Raw genomic sequence first — 16042 nt, 5'->3', positions numbered from 1 at the left:
CTTATTTTCCTTTTTTCTCTCCTTCTTTTTCTTCTAAATATGAACATATACATAAATGACTTTGATCATACATAATTTTCAGATTCCTACACAATATGAACAAAATTACAACAGAAAAAAATAATAAAAATTCTATGAACAAAATAAAAATTCTATGAACAAAATTACAACAAAAAAATCATAAAAATTCTATGAAAAAATTGACATATTATTTGCATATATATGAACACACAAACTTTTGCATATGCAACAATAATATCACCCAAAAAAATATGAACAGAAAAAAAATCTAACTTTTGCATCTAAACTATACATCTAAATTAAGTACAACTAAATTAACTATACATCTAAATTAACTATACATCCTAACTATACAACTAAATTAACTATACATTCTAAATTAGGAAATTACGCAAGCCGGGGCGACGATCGACGAGGAGGGGCACGACGTTGGCGGCGAGGAGGCAGGGGGGCACGGGGCGGCGACGACGACGGCGAGGCACGGGCGACGGCGACGGTGAGGGGCACGTCGTCGACGGTGAGGAGGCAGGGGGCACGGGGCGGCGACGGCGACGACGAGGCACGGGCGACGGCGACGGCGCGGTCGGGGGCGACGGCAGGGGCGGCGGACGGCCTCGGGGCAGCCTGGCGGCGTCGATGTGCTCGGCGTCGTCGGGGGCAACTGCGAGGGAAATGTGAAAATTTCTCAAGTCTTTGCTTATATAGCAAAGCCATTGGTACCGGTTCGTGGCACAAACCGGGACCAATGCACCCCTTTAGTCCCGGTTTGTGCCACGAATCGGGACCAAAGGCCACTTTTCGGCAGCCCAAAGGGCGGGAAGCGGCGGCCTTTAGTCCCGGTTGGTGCCACGAACCGGGACCAAAGGCGCCCTTTCATCCCGGTTGGTGCCACCAACCGGGACCAAAGGGCGTGTACTGGAACTGTCGCGGTGCGTTGGGATGTTTAGTCCCACCTCGCTAGCCGAGAGGAGCTCGGAGTGGTTTATAAGCCCTGCGGAGCCGACCACTTCGAGCTCCTCTCTACTGCAGGCTTACGGGCCTAAATCCACTCCCTGTGCCTGTGGGCCTACTGGGCCTACTGTGGGCCTGCATCCTGGCCCAACTAGCGGGTTTCTAGCCGTATGCAGGCTGTGGTGGCCCAGTATGCGGCATTTTTTAAAAAAAAATTCTAGTTTTTTGTTTTTTTTACTAACAGCAAAATACTTACTAGTTTTTCAGCTATTATTTTTGGTTTTAGGTAATAAAAATTATAAACTTTCTGTTAGTGTCATTAATTTTCCAATTTGAACAGAAAATACTTTGATAATTTTATTCTTTGTTGCTTTATTCATTTTATTTTTTTCTACTTATAACAAAATACTTATTGTTAATATAAGTATTTTTTTCCAGATTTTTTGTTTTGTTTTCTGCATTATTCATTTTTCCTTTGTTTTTTGCTTTATTTTTTAATTCTTTATGCTTTTAGTTTTTGAAAAATTATAAATTTTTTGTTAATGCCATTAGTTTTCAAATTTGAAAACACACTTTTTCTTTGTTTTCTTTGTTGCTTTATTGATTTCATTTTGTTTCTACTTATAACAAAATACTTATTGTTAATATAAGTATTTTTTTCCAGATTTTTTGTCGACGGCACAGTGGATCTTTCAATGAAAGCACTACAGTCGGTGTCAAGACCGGCACATCTCGAGTAGGGGGCCCCGAACTGTGCGTCTAGGATCGATGGTAACAGGAGACGAGGGGCACGATGTTTACCCGGGGGGGGGGGGGGGATCTAGGGTTACATGGAGTCAGTTAAACCTCCCCATTTTTTATTTTAGGTCACAAAATTTGTTTATGAATAGTTAAAATTTGAATAGTTTAAATTTGAATTTTTTAAGATTTGTGTGAATCACTAGTTTATGAATAACTTTACTATTTATTTTTTCATTTCTACTTAGAACTAAATACTTATAGTTTTTTTAGTGATTTCTTTTTTCTTTTAGGTCACAAAAAATAAAAACTTCTCTGTTAGTGAACATAGATGCACTTATAGAGAAAATTAAACATAAATTCATAATTAATTTCTATTTATGAATTTAGGTCCAATTTCCTCTATAAGTGTATCTATTTTCACTTTGAGAGGAGCTCAACAACGCAGAGAGGGACGAGCTTATAAACAGGTGTGGGCGCCCTTCGGTTGGCGAGGTGGGACTAAACTCTGGGCCAAACCTTTAGTCCCGGTTCGTGGCATGAACCGCGACTAAAGAGGAGCCTTTGGTCCCGGTTCGTGGCATGAACCGGGACCAATAGTGGTGGCCCAGGAGCGAGGCCCATTGGTCCCGGTTCGTCCCACCAACCGGGACCAAAAGGTCCAGACGAACTGGGACCAATGGCCCACGTGACCCGGCCGGCCCCCTGGGCTCACGAACCGGGACCAATGCCCCCATTGGTCCCGGTTCTGGTCTGAACTGGGACTAATGGGCTGCCCCGGCCTGGACCGTTGGCCCCTTTTCTACTAGTGTAGCGCGATGGAGATGACTGCAGTACTTCATGCAGATTATGTTGAAGAGGATAAACTGACTGAGGATACTGGTTCAGGGGAAGTGAGAACAGTACAGAGCAAAGAAAAAGTTCATGCAAAAGATCAACCTGAAGATGATAGTCCAGTATCGTGTGAAGCTGGTCGTTCCGGTTGGGATTTGGCATTCCTCAAATTAATTGCTGATCACGCTATACAAATCAAATTCAAGGAGAGCATGTGCAGATCATGCCCATGGTCATCGATTGATTGCTTTCACGAAGGTGCGCAACTGAAGTACACAAGGTCGCAGCCAAAAATTACGTATGTGAGGGATCGTTTTTCTGCTGCTCTGAATTCTTTGAAAGAATACTTGAGGTGTTGCCAAAGTGTGCAGTTGAAACTACAGTGGTCATTATTTTCAAACAATTGCCAAGAAGTACAGTTATGGTCAGAGACACGGACAGTGGAATTTCAGTTTTGTGCTCATGGTCCTATTGATCCAAATTTCACGAGAGAAACCTGGTGGTGCTTGCCGAAAATTACTTATAAGATCAGTCATTTGGATCACCTATTCAGACCAAGACTGTGCCGGTCACTCAAATATGATTCAGTTGCAGGCTATCTCGAGGAGTCATCTTTCAGAAGTAAAAAGCATCAGGAGACACCTACAAAAAGCGATGCAATGCTGGTTATTTGATATCTCTGCAGGTTTCCATACGGTAGAGCTGGAGGAGATTTTTGGCCCCGGAACCTTTGTTTTTCATGCTAGGTGTCTGAGTTATTGGGATTGTAGTAACAGGAGACCGGTAGTCTCAGCAGCAGAACAACAAGGAAAATTGAGTTATCAGGGTCGACAGTCTGACGCATGCTATATCTTGCCGCTGAGGGACGGTGCTGAATATTCTGTCCATTATGATGCTTCTTTTGAAATCTATTCGAGGAAGTTTACTCTGGTGAGGAACCTGGAGAAGAGTGATTCAGATACTTCAGTTCTTAGTGCCTTTGCTCCAGTAGTACATAGCAGCGACCCTTGTTCTTCTCTGAATATTCTCTTACCTACCTAGTTTGATTCAGCCACAAGCCCGAAGTCATGTGAATATCTCCCTGGGAACTAGTACATGGTGGTTGTTCAAATGTTGGTTCATTCCGTTGGGCAGCTTATTGCCATAGTTCACAAGGGGAGAATCCAATATCATGCATGGAAGAGCAATGAATCCATTCGCAGTTGTTGCATATGTTGTTGCGTCTCATTGGTGGGAAGTAGGATCCTTCTGATGAAGTTAGAACTACTTATCATGCAACCAGGAGAGCATGTACACTACAAGAACATGCACTTTTCTCCATTCTGTTTAGAGCAGCCGCTGAAAACTGTTACAACCCCGAAAAAGCAGTCTACTGTTTGCCCTACTGAATCACTGTGGCCCAGCTAATTATTATATGAGGAAGATGGTCAGCAATACGACAATGAGCACTATCAGCTGGTGAGCGAAGTCATGTCAGATACTGTAGTTATTCCACAGTTTATTTTTTACTTTGCATGGCTGTCACTCTACTGATTTCTGCAATCCCAGTTGGCTCCTTCCATCAGCTCCAGCCCTAAAAAAGCTACAACTACTTGGGTATACAAGTTTGATTTGCTCTGGCTTTATTCAACGAGTTCCCTGTGGTTATGATTCTTCTACCGCTGCTTGCACCCTCTACTTCGATGATCCGTCCCTGGATGCCTTCATTACATTCGCAGGAGCTGCTTCTTCTGTTGTGTGGTCTACAAAATGTATGCACCTCGTCATTGAAGGATCAGATGAGCCTTTACCATGTTTTCTGCCCAAGCCCCCGTGGAGTCATCATGCTTTCTGTTATGCCGTTAATTGGCTCGTGATTGTTGCCGGATTATCACCTTGTAATGCCCAGTTTGACTCAAAGGAAGCAATGACGTGGGCATGTAACATTGAACAGCCCTGGGACCCAGGCGGCAACAGTTTATCAGTGTGGATTCCTCACTCACTGGAAGGAACTGGTCGCTATCAAGCAATGTTGAGTGGTGACCAGAATTCCGAACGGTCCTCGGTGGCATCGGCTTGGGGTCAAGCCGAATCTCAAGGGGTAGGGGATGTCAGCGACCCAATTTCCACCAGTAGCAGCCCAAGCAGCAAGCCCATCAGCTCATGGGCTGGGCCTGGCTGGATGCCAATCGAAGGAGGACAGACTACAAGTATCCAGACCAAGCACAGCGAACAGCCATCCGGGCTTGGATCAGAAACGACAACGGCGGCCTCCTCTTCCCCTACCTCCTGTACCCTTCCTCCTTCCTTAATCTCTGTATCTGAGCTTAATCTTCCTATAATGGAGTAATTCGAGTGATTCGTGAGTGGGTTCCTAACACACGACCACCCGGGCACCCACTACGAGGCACTAATCCGCACTGGTCCTCCGGCAGCCACCCGCTGGGCCTGGCGCGCCCTCCGGGAGCCACCTGTCCCGACCGGCCCGCGACGCCCTACTTTGTTGCCAGCGCGCGTGTATGGATTTCCTTGCAAAACCAGGGCACCTTCTCCTTCGACACGGTGCGCCGCTGGTGGCGCAGGGAAGGGGCCTGGCAGCTGCCCGTACGGGGCCGGGCGATTCTGGTCCCAGACATCGGCGGCCGGCAGCTGCTCTTTGGCTTTTGCTCCACGGCCCGCCGGTTCTGCGCTTGCGACATAGAGGCCAGACCTCCGGCGATCCTGCAGGTGTGGGAGGAGGCCTGTCCCGTGGAGTGGTGCAAGCGCACCGGGTACATGATGCTCTATAGACCAGTGGAGCTGGCCTACTTTTGAGGAGGCAGATTTTGCATTTCCAGGCATATCGTTGTAGAAAGAGGCAATGAAACAAACCCTTCGAAACTTGCTCTCTCCCTCATGGCCGTCGAGGTGACACGAGAACTGCAGCTGCTCAAGCGGAAAATCCGCTGCTACTTGATGCCACCATCTGCGGAACTTGGTTACTTGCTCTAGACTAGACATTGGCCTGGTGCATGCAGATATCACGCCCCACTTCTCAGTTCAGCCTCGTTGTACATGGTCTATCTATCTTTCAGGTAAGCTGTGTAAGAGCATCTACAGCTGGATACATGATGATCTATAAACCAGTGGAACTGGCCTACTTGGAGGCGGCAGATCATCGTATCATCATCGAAAAATGGCGATGAAACAAAGCTAGGCTTCACAATTTGCTCTGCTGTCGTGGTGACCCGGGCGGGAACTGCGGCTGCTCAAGTGGAAAATTCTCTGCTACTTGACGTTGCCATCTGCACTTATAGTCAATTGTTTATGCCATATATATGCTTGCTTATTACATATGGTTTAAATTGTGATATGAGTATATTTGCTTGTGTCTTTCTACTTCTTCTCACTCTTCTGATTGATGGCGTTCAATACAAATCCTGGCAATCATGCCTTCTTTGCTTAATATCATGTTGCTACTTCTTAAAGAAATCAAGGATTTCCGATTTGTGAGTGCCAACAACTTACTTTTAGTCTCATAGATGTTCCATTCAATTTACATTAGGTTACAGAGACAAGTAACTTTTTTTGTATCCTTGTAATGTGGCATATATTCAATTTTCCATGACAATGTGTGTTTGCTGGGGTGTGTCCAAATCAACCACAAACACTCACACTGCACAGTGATTATGTAATAGCTACCTCCTGAATTCATTCTTCCACTGTGGTTTTCTTAATCTTAGCATCTCTAGCAGATCTCGTAGAACTTCGGTGAAGTGCGCCTTTTCTGGCCGTTTTACGGGATGGCTAAAAAAAGGCCTGAGCAGGTCTTCTAAAAAGGGCCCGGCCCGTAAATGTTTACGAAAGGCCGCAAACATGTCGTGATTTCGGTAATGCCAGGTCTGGGTCGATTTAGGGTTTGCAGCCCATTTCTCCCCCATCCACCTCCATTGTGAAACCTCTCCTCCGACGAGAACTCCAGCTACGATTCACACGGCGTTTAACCACCGAAAGTTGTCGGAACTGCAGCTGCTCAACTGCAAAATCCTCTGCTACTCGATGTTGCCATCTCTGCTATAATGAATTGTTTATGCCATATATGCTTGCTTATTACATATGGTTTAAATTGTGGTATGGGTAAATTTGCTTGTGTTTTTCTACTTCTTCTCACACTTCTGATTAGGGGAAACTTTTGCTACCGGGACACCGGACGCACGCGTCCCTTGCGATCGCTGGATCGTGCGGGTACTAGGCAATGGGTGCATTGCTAAAAAAAGGCAACGGAAGCACTCTTATTCAATCATTTTTTCACCTCATCTTATTCCCCACAACGCGGACTCCAAGGGCACCCGCACCACCAGGCACTAGCACCAAGCCCCGCCCGCACCACCGCGCGTCGGCTAGACCGCTGCACACTAGTTCGCCTCAGGCCGCGACCGTGGCACTGTCCGCCATGCGCACGACCCCTCACCCCCATTCACAGCTCCCCATTCGTTTCCCGCTAGGAGCACCTTATGTTGCTGACAGTTGAAGCTTTTCCCATCAAGATTGAAGCTGTTTTCCCCAGGGTTGCAGCACCCGCACGATGGATCACGCCGGTTCCAAATTATATTAAGCAAAGAAGGCATTATATCAAGGATGTCCGATTTGTGAGTACCAACAACTTAATTTTAGTCTGATAGATGTTCCATTCAATTTACATTAGGTTACAGAGACAGGTAACTTATTTTGTATCCTTGTAATGTGGCATTCAATTTTCCATGAGAATGTGTGTTTGCTGGGTGTGTCGAAATCAACCACAGACACTCACACTTCACAGTGAATATGTAATACCTACCTTCTGAATTCATTCTTCCACTATGATCTTCTTAATCTTAGAGCATCTCTAGCAGATCCTGTACCACTCCGATGAAGTGCGTTTTTTTCCAGCCGTTTTACAGAATGGCCCAAATAAAAGGCCCGAGTAGGTCTGCTAAATAGGGCCTTGCCCGTAAATGTTAACGGGAGGCCCACAAACCGGCCACGATTCTGGTATATATGCCGGGTCCGGGTCGGTTTAGAGTTTGTTTGCTTGCTTCTCCTGGACGAAATTAAAGCTAGCTACTGTGTTATTTCAAAAAGAAAAAATAGCTAGCTATTTCGTTGACACGAGAGCTTAACGCTTTTTTAGCATCATAAACTTTATTCATCAAATGATAGCTAGATTGTTTAAATAATGGTGAAAAATAAAGTCAGGGATGACAGTTTCCCATGCTTCAGACTTCCCAGAACTAATACAATGTTTTGCTAAATCATCCGCGACCGAATTGGCTGTTGAGGAACGTAGTAATTTCAAAAAAATTCCTACGCACACGCAAGATCATGGTGATGCATAGCAACGAGAGGGGAGAGTGTTGTCTACGTACCCTCGCAGACCGAAAGCGGAAGCGTTATGACAACGCGGTTGATGTAGTCGTACGTCTTCACGGTCCGACTGATCAAGTACCGAAACTACGGCACCTCCGAGTTCTCGCACACGTTCAACTTGATGAAGATCCCCGGACTCCGATCTAGCAAAGTGTCGGGGAAGAGTTCCGTCAGCACGACGGCGTGGTGACGATCTTGATGTTCTACCATCGCAGGGCTTCGCCTAAGCACCGCTACAATATTTTCGAGGAGTATGGTGGAGGGGGGCACTGCACACGGCTAAAAGAACGATCACGAAGATCAACTTGTGTGTCTATGGGGTGCCCCTGCCCCCGTATATAAAGGAGTGGAGGAGGGGAGGGCCGGCCCTCTCTATGGCGCGCCCTAGGGGAGTCCTCCTCCCACCGGGAGTAGGATTCCCCCTTTCCTAGTCCAACTAGGAGTCCTTCCAAGTAGTAGGAGTAGGAGACAAGGAAGGGGAAGAGGGAAGAGAAGGAAGGAGGGGGCACCGCCCCTCCCCCTAGTCCAATTTGGACTAGTCAATGGGGGGGGGCGGCCTGCCTCTCCCTCTCCCCTAAAGCCCAATAAGGACCATATACTTCTTCCCCCGTATTCCCGTAACTCCCCGGTACTCCGAAAAATACCCGAACCACTCGGAAGTTTTCCGATGTCCGAATGTAGACGTCCAATATATCGATCTTTACGTCTCGACCATTTCGAGATTCCTCGTCATGTCCCCGATCTCATCCGGGACTCCGAACTCCTTCGGTACATCAAAACTCATAAACTCATAATATAACTGTCATCGAAACCTTAAGCGTGTGGACCCTACGGGTCCGAGAATAATGTAGACATGACCGAGACACATCTCCGGTCAATAACCAATAGCGGAACCTGGATGCTCATATTGACTCCTACATATTCTACGAAGATCTTTATAGGTCAGACCGCATAACAACATACGTTGTTCCCTTTGTCATCGGTATGTTACTTGCCCGAGATTCGATCGTCGGTATCTCAATACCTAGTTCAATCTCGTTACCGGCAAGTCTCTTTACTCGTTCCGTAATGCATCATCTCGCAACTAACTCATTAGTTGCAATGCTTGCAAGGCTTATGTGATGTGCATTACCGAGAGGGCCCAGAGATACCTCTCCGACAAGCGGAGTGACAAATCCTAATCTCGAAATACGCCAACCCAACATGTACCTTTGGAGACCCCTGTAGAGCTCCTTTATAATCACCCAGTTACGTTGTGACGTTTGGTAGCACACAAAGTGTTCCTCCGGCAAACGGGAGTTGCATAATCTCATAGTCATAGGAACATGTATAAGTCATGAAGAAAGCAATAGCAACATACTAAACGATCGAGTGCTAAGCTAACGGAATGGGTCGAGTCAATCACATAATTCTCCTAATGATGTGATCCCGTTAATCAAATAACAACTCTTTGTCTATGGTTAGGAAACATAACCATCTTTGATCAACGAGCTAGTCAAGTAGAGGCATACTAGTGACACTCTGTTTGTCTATGTATTCACACATGTATTATGTTTTCGGTTAATACAATTCTAGCATGAATAATAAACGTTTATCATAAAATAAGGAAATAAATAATAACTTTATTATTGCCTCTAGGGCATATTTCCTTCATTGGCCTCTCTACTACTGTGATGAAAAGTGATACTAGCAAACTCTAGTGCCAGGAGGGAACACTCTATGATTGGTACGCCCGCTCCCATATATAGCAACAAATCTTTTACGAGCAAACACTCCAAATCAGCCTACTCGCAAGTAGGACCATGTATGGAAGAAGCCTGGGAGCTATTAAAATAAATGTCGATGCTTCTTTCATGCAGATAGGTTCACGGGATCTTGTGGTGTCATTGCCCATGACGACCATGGTAAGTTCCTAGGTGCAGCGACTCATCTATTACCGCATTTCGCGAGTATAGAAGTAGCAGAACTAATCACAATTCGATGTGGGTTAAATCTTGGAGTAAACGAGAGCTCAATGCTTAACCAGACCCCTGGTCCCTGGATGGAGGCATTTCCTAAACGGCGCCTGTTGCAGGCATCGGCGCACACCCCCGCCGCACGCCCGTGCCACCCTGGGCCGGCCCGTTTCTTTTTTTTTCCTGTTGAAAACAAAGCAAAAACGGCGCCCGTTACAGGCATCGACGCACACCCCCGCCGCACGCCCGCGCCACCCAGGACCGGCCCGTTTCTTTTTTTTCCTGTTGAAAACAAAGCAAAAATTAACGTGTGCAAGCGAGGGATCGAGCCCTGGATCGCTCAGAGTGCAGTGCATTCACCACAAGGATAACCACACGCTGGTCAGTTTCTGGACGTTTTTTTTCTTGTTTCTTGTTTCTTTTTCATTTTTCTTTTCTCATTTCCATTTTTCCCCTTAAATGCGTGAACTTTTTATCAGATTTGTGAACTTTTTTTCAAATTCAATGAACTTTTATTAAAATCGACGGACGTATTCCAAATTCGATGAACTTTTTTCAAATTCAATGCACTATATTTTAAAATCAATTAACTTTTTCAGATTCGATGAACTTTTATTAAATTTGATAATTTTTTTTCAAATTCAATGATCTTTTTTTCAAATTTCATAAACTTTTTTAAAAATCAATGAACTTTTTTAAAAACTGATGAATTTTTTTTCAAAATTGATGAAACTATTTACATTTTTGTGAACTTTAGGAAAAATGATGAACTTGTTTTTCAAAATCAATGAACTTTTCAACTAATTTTCAGATTTTACGTTAATGTTTCATAAAAGTACGGTTTAAGTAGCTCTTTTCCCAGTTTCAAAACAACAGAAAGTTTTTGGTCTAGTGGTTCTTGCATTACTGCACAAAAAACGACGTGTGATCCTGAGTTCGAAACCCAGCATTCACACTTTTCCTTCATGGTCATTTTTTCGCGTCGTGGTTAATGTGTTCCGTCGAAGCTCACCGGCCTTTTTATATGCGCAATAGGTAAGGGCATGTATAATGGTTGATAAAATAGTCTTATCTTAAGTCTTGCATGTAATTTAAAGATGACAAAAAAACATATCTAGAATAGTTTTATCTCTTAGCCTTATCTTTAATAATTAGCTATTCCTAAAAATGCGGTGAGACATATTATGCTAAAAAATCATCTCTTGTCTTTTCTTAAATAAGAAAAGACAAGCCTCTTCTCATGATTTTTGTCTGCTCCACCTTATTATTTATCTTAAATGGCATTCTTAATATAGACCATTTCACATGCCCTAAGTAATCACACTCGCGCTGATGCATGTGCAGTACAAGACACACACCTGATTGTGATTGGGAGATACGAGGACGATCGAAGAAATATGGGAGTCGGCGCAACAGTGCGGTTGCATGCGAGAGAAAGTGTTTGCCGACTTGGACTGCGTGTGGCTGGCTGTACTGTGCGCATAGGGTGTGCACGGCCCAGGAGGAAAGAAGAGAGTGAGTTAGAGCATCTACAGCCGAATTTGCAAATCTGGCCCCTCAAATGTCCACAGACGCGTTCGGACGTGTCCGCGGGCAGTCACATTCCACATTCGGATATTTTATAGTAGAAACCTCAATTTCATATTATTACATGCAACGTGAAACCTAAGCGGAGCTCGTCCGGTTCCGCTCCTCGCTCGCCCGACTCCGCCATGGCCATGTCTGGCGGCTGGCTGCGCTTCTTAGAGTGTTGATCCGTTTGCCAACAAGGTAGGGTACGGCATGGGACACGAGCCGGCTCATGGGACTCAAGGCGTCTCCGTCTCTCATGCCATACTCTTCCTCGTCGGAGCCCGGAACCCGATCGGTGCCGGTGGACGTCAGATCGATGATGGATCCGCCCAGGGACGAGCCGTCGATGTCCACCAAGATGCGGTTGCGGCGCCCGGACTGATGCACCATACGGGGCGCCGGAGAATGCGACTCCGCCTCGCCAATGTCCGCCGTCGCGAGGGCTGCCGCCGTCTCCCATGTCCGGTGCCTTGCACGACAGGCACGCCGCGCCATGGCCTCATGGGACGATGGTGCGTCCCGAATATCGGCGAGCCACCGGAGGGGTTGCACGTCCGACGAGGCAGCTATGGCCGGCCTAGTGCCCGATCCATGCGCCATTTGGGTGGACGCAATGGTTTCTCGACGGATGGAGTCCGAGTGCAGCCATGCACGGGCCTCCTCCCGGGCGCGGCAGAGCGCAAGCCGGACGACCATCTCTTACTCGGGGCCGCGCGGGTTGAGCTCGGGGTCAACGGATCTGGAGGTCAAGGACTCGGATTCGTTGCCCGCCATGCCGGAGACGACCAGAAGGAGCTGGAGATGAGCTTGGCTGGCGGAGGGGAGTGAAGTGGTTAGAGTTTCGTCCGACGAGCGAATGGGAAGAATTTATGTGGAGTCGGATGGGCTAGCGTCGGCCGGGTCCGACGTGGCGGACATGCCGGGGCGCTCTCTATCCGCCTCATATTTGAATTGGATATGAAGTGTCGTTCAGCCTAGGCGTTTGAACACCGTTTGATGAACCGTCTAGGTCAGAAAATCGTGATCAAACAGGGACCGGGCGGTCCGTCTAGACATATGAAGCGGGTTTAAGGTGCCTCTTAGTTGTGCTTGCTTGTGTGTATGCTCATGGTATCTACAGAAAGTATGATCTGTCATTGTGCCGGATGAAGCGGCTGATTCGTCGCGTCATTCGCTGCCCGACATGGCCGACAGATCGAGACTGTTTTCATGCACATTTCTACTACTATACTTCAGGCCTATTTCAGTAAGTTTGACCAAGAGTTTACTTCTGCTCGAGCTGAAAGCGTAAGCACTCACCACACCGTACTGAATGTAACTGCATGCCTTAATTTTAACCACAGCTCAAGTTAACTGAATCCACATTGCGTACTGCATACTTTACTATTAACCCAGCCGTGTGAGCACACGATAGAGTCCCGCCTAAGAGCATCTCTAACAAGTGCGCAACGCGCTCCGCGCTAAAATAATTTTTACAGTGTCGAAACAGTATATTTCTTACGCACAGCAAAGCACTGGTTTCAGCGGCTGCAGCAAAATATTACGCGCGCAAGCCGTTCTAACAGGCGCTGAAAAAGTCAGCGCGTACGAGCAACCAAAGCATATACGAACAATATTTGAAACAACATATCAATAAAATTCAACAATACAAATAGCATAGTTCAACCCAACACCACAAACTAGTCTTACGATACAAACAAAATAGATAAAACTATGATGCAACTAAACTAGAAACTACTCCGAGTCGTCCTCCTCGTCGCCAACGACAGAAATGCGTCATCCCACCGAGGATCGTTGTCGTCAAGAAACGACGCCTTTCCCAGTTCGCCCTGCGATGTCGCCAGTGCGTTCTGTCGACGTCTGTCCGCCGGTTTCGCGCACCGCTTTGCCCTCCTCTCCATCCAGAAGGTATTCTCGTTGGCGACGTCCTGCGGGTAGCGCTGGCGTCACTCCGCCATGGCTTGCTCGTCCACCTCGGCGATGAGGAGGCGGCACAGCTGCCTACGGTGTTCCTGATGGTCGCTGTCGGTTACTAGATGCGGCAGAGGAGCGAGTTCCTGCTCCTGCTCGCGCGTCCGCGTGCCGTCGAAGTTCATTTGGGAGCGTGGCCTTGAGAGGCACCACGCCGCTGCGTCATACGCGCGGGCGGCCTCGTGCGCGGTCTTGAACGTCCCGAGACCGAGACGCACACCACCGGAACGGATCTTTGCGTAAAACCTGCCAGAGGGGCGGACGTGGACACCGCAGTAGCCGGAGCTGCTCCAGGTGCGTGGCGGCATGTCGTCGACGGGGAAGAAGGCGTCGAGAGAAGGGCACGGTGGCGGCGGCAGGGCGCCGGATGCGAGGAAGAAGGGGGCGGCGAGGGGAACAAGAAGGCAGCGGGGCGCTCAAGTGTGCGGTTGGCCGGCTCGGGTGCGCGTGTTTTATAGAGCGCACCAGACGCTTTTTCGCGTATGCGATTTTTTCCCACGCACTGAAATCTCCCGCGTCTCCTGGAGCGCGCGAAACCGCACCGCGCGCACTAAAACATAGTAAACCCCCCACCCCCCTCCCCCACGCGATATTTACAACGGTTGTTGGAGATGCTCTAACGACCATGCATGGCTGGTGAGAAACCCAAGTTGAGTTTACGTGGACTTGGATGTGTGTGCTGCATGTTGTGTGCAACTTATTCGAACCCAGTAGGAGAGCCTACCGCGTGAACCAATGTGTGCTTGGATGGTCAGAGGGGCCCTCCTCACGTGTGGCTCCCTCAGACCTAAACATGCACTAAAAATGGGCTGTAATTTTAATTGCGCCAGCCGGTTTTGAACTCAAAACCTTTTGGCTCCGATACCATGGAGAAGTACATGCTCTAATCAATGCAACCAAAAAACCGATCTGATATAAGACACTAGGCAACACATTATACATGAACAGGAGGAAATGTTCCCGTCGACGACGATGTCCCTACGGTGATTTCGTAAATCTCAAGATGATATGCCGGTTCAGTCTCTCAAAGATGCTCATAGGAATAAGGTGTGCATGCATGTACTTCATAGAGATCAGTGTATGCATGTGTGTATAAACGCTTGCGTCCATACTGTGTTAAAAAAAAAGCCCACCGCAACGGCGCGAAACCTGACGCTTGAGTTTGTCAAACCGGCCGTGCCGAATCAAGAGCAGGTGCCCCCGCCAAAAAAGATTAAGAAAAGAAAGAATCAGGAAGAGGTGAGCCATCTGCACAACGCCTACCATCGCCTTCCAATGGCCCGGAAACACAACCCTCCTCTTTCTTCTTAGGGCATGTAGAATGAAGGAATTATATCCAGCCGCTCGTCCTTATCAAGTAAGTGGAAGTCAACGGTGATTTGCACGTAAATTTGGCCAGTATCATCTGCATAAGAGCATCTTCAACATGCGTGCAACGTGACACGCTAAATTATTTTTTACAGTGTCGAAATAGCTTTTTTTTGCCAGTAGGAAGACGCTTGCTTCAGCGGGCGCTGTAAAATAAGACGCAATGCTATAGATCCAGCAGGCGCTGCAAAATCCTACGCACGAGCAGGTGGTGCTACGATGCAACACAGACGAAAAATATGAAACAACGTATAGATTTAGATAAAAACGATACAAAAAAAATATGAAACAACTATTCATAGCAAAGTTCAAGCCCAGCATCACAAGCTAGTCCATACGATACAAATAAATCTAGATAAAAACGATACTACGATGCAAATATAGTAGATTACGTCGATGATAAACTAGATAACTACTCCTCGTTTCGTCCTCCTCGGTGGTGTAGTCCAACGACAGAAATGCGTCGTCCCATTGAGGATCATTGTGGCGCCAGGTCGACACAGCTCCTAGTTTGCATTGGGCGTCCACCAGTGCCTTCCGCTTATGCCTGTCCGCCCGTTCTGTGGCTCGCACCACCTTCCTGTGCGCCCAAAACTCATTCTCGGCGGCGACACCCTCCGGGAAGCGCTCACACCATACTGCCATTGCGTGCTCATCCGCTTCGGCGATGAGGAGGTGGCGCTCCCACCTCCGTTGGATGCGGCGGTCGTCCTCGGTGACTAGCCGCAGGGGAGGTGCGAGGTCCTGCAGCTCGCGCACCCCCGCGTCTGAGAAGTTCATCTGCGAGCGTGGCCTCCTGCGGCGCCACGCCACCGCGTCGTACGCGTGGGCGGCCTCATGAATCTCTTGGCTGATAATATTGATGGGCATGTTATTCGTTTCTGTGGTGAAACTGTTAGAATTGCCAAACCTTGTGCTAAAGATAAACATAGACCTGTGGTAGGCGTGCCTGTTATTTCTGTTAAAATAGGAGATCATTGTTATCATGGCTTATGTGATATGGGTGCTAGTGCTAGTGTTATATCGCATACTTTATACGAAGAAATTAGGCATGAAATTGCACCTGCTGAATTAGAAGGTATTGATGTTACAATTAAACTTGCCAATAGAGATACTATATCAGTAATGGGAATTGTTAGTGATGTTAAAGTCTTGTGTGGGATAACTAAATATCCTGCTGATTTTCTTGTTCTTGGTTCCCCACAAGATAGCTTTTGTCCCATTATTTTTGATAGACCCTTCTTGAACACCGTTAATGCTAAGATAGA

The 16042-nt window shown here is 47.1% G+C and overlaps 2 protein-coding genes across 2 annotated transcripts; both read right to left on the bottom strand.

Annotated features, from left to right (window-relative positions):
• Positions 1–13381: 13381 nt before the first annotated feature.
• LOC147963579 (ethylene-responsive transcription factor ERF071-like) lies at positions 13382–13714 on the bottom strand. Its single transcript, XM_087529625.1, has one exon. It carries the CDS (start codon positions 13712–13714, stop codon positions 13382–13384), a length of 333 nt encoding a protein of 110 aa, XP_087385751.1.
• A 999-nt stretch (positions 13715–14713) lies between these two features.
• LOC147963578 (uncharacterized) lies at positions 14714–15644 on the bottom strand. The gene is made up of 2 exons (XM_087529624.1): positions 15167–15644; positions 14714–14811 (listed from the first exon to the last, which is right to left on the bottom strand). The coding sequence occupies exons 1-2, from the start codon at positions 15642–15644 to the stop codon at positions 14714–14716; spliced, it is 576 nt and encodes a 191-aa protein (XP_087385750.1).
• Between the last annotated feature and the right edge of the window lie 398 nt (positions 15645–16042).

Source organism: Triticum urartu, chromosome 6A (assembly GCF_056163025.1).
Source record: "Triticum urartu cultivar PI428250 chromosome 6A, HENAU_Tu73, whole genome shotgun sequence".
Taxonomy (NCBI): domain Eukaryota; kingdom Viridiplantae; phylum Streptophyta; class Magnoliopsida; order Poales; family Poaceae; genus Triticum; species Triticum urartu.
Note: the sequence above shows the minus strand (reverse complement) of the source record. Positions and strands in the feature narration are given on the sequence as shown.

Bases quoted from the DNA above. Each gene is read 5' to 3' on its own strand.
- LOC147963578 (XM_087529624.1), bottom strand. From the start codon at position 15,644: ATGCCCATCAATATTATCAGCCAAGAGATTCATGAGGCCGCCCACGCG. The intron at 14,812-15,166 runs GTAATCTACTAT...GCTCTTATGCAG, and splicing joins TTATCTAGTTTATCATCGAC to ATGATACTGGCCAAATTTAC.
- LOC147963579 (XM_087529625.1), bottom strand. From the start codon at position 13,714: ATGCCGCCACGCACCTGGAGCAGCTCCGGCTACTGCGGTGTCCACGTC.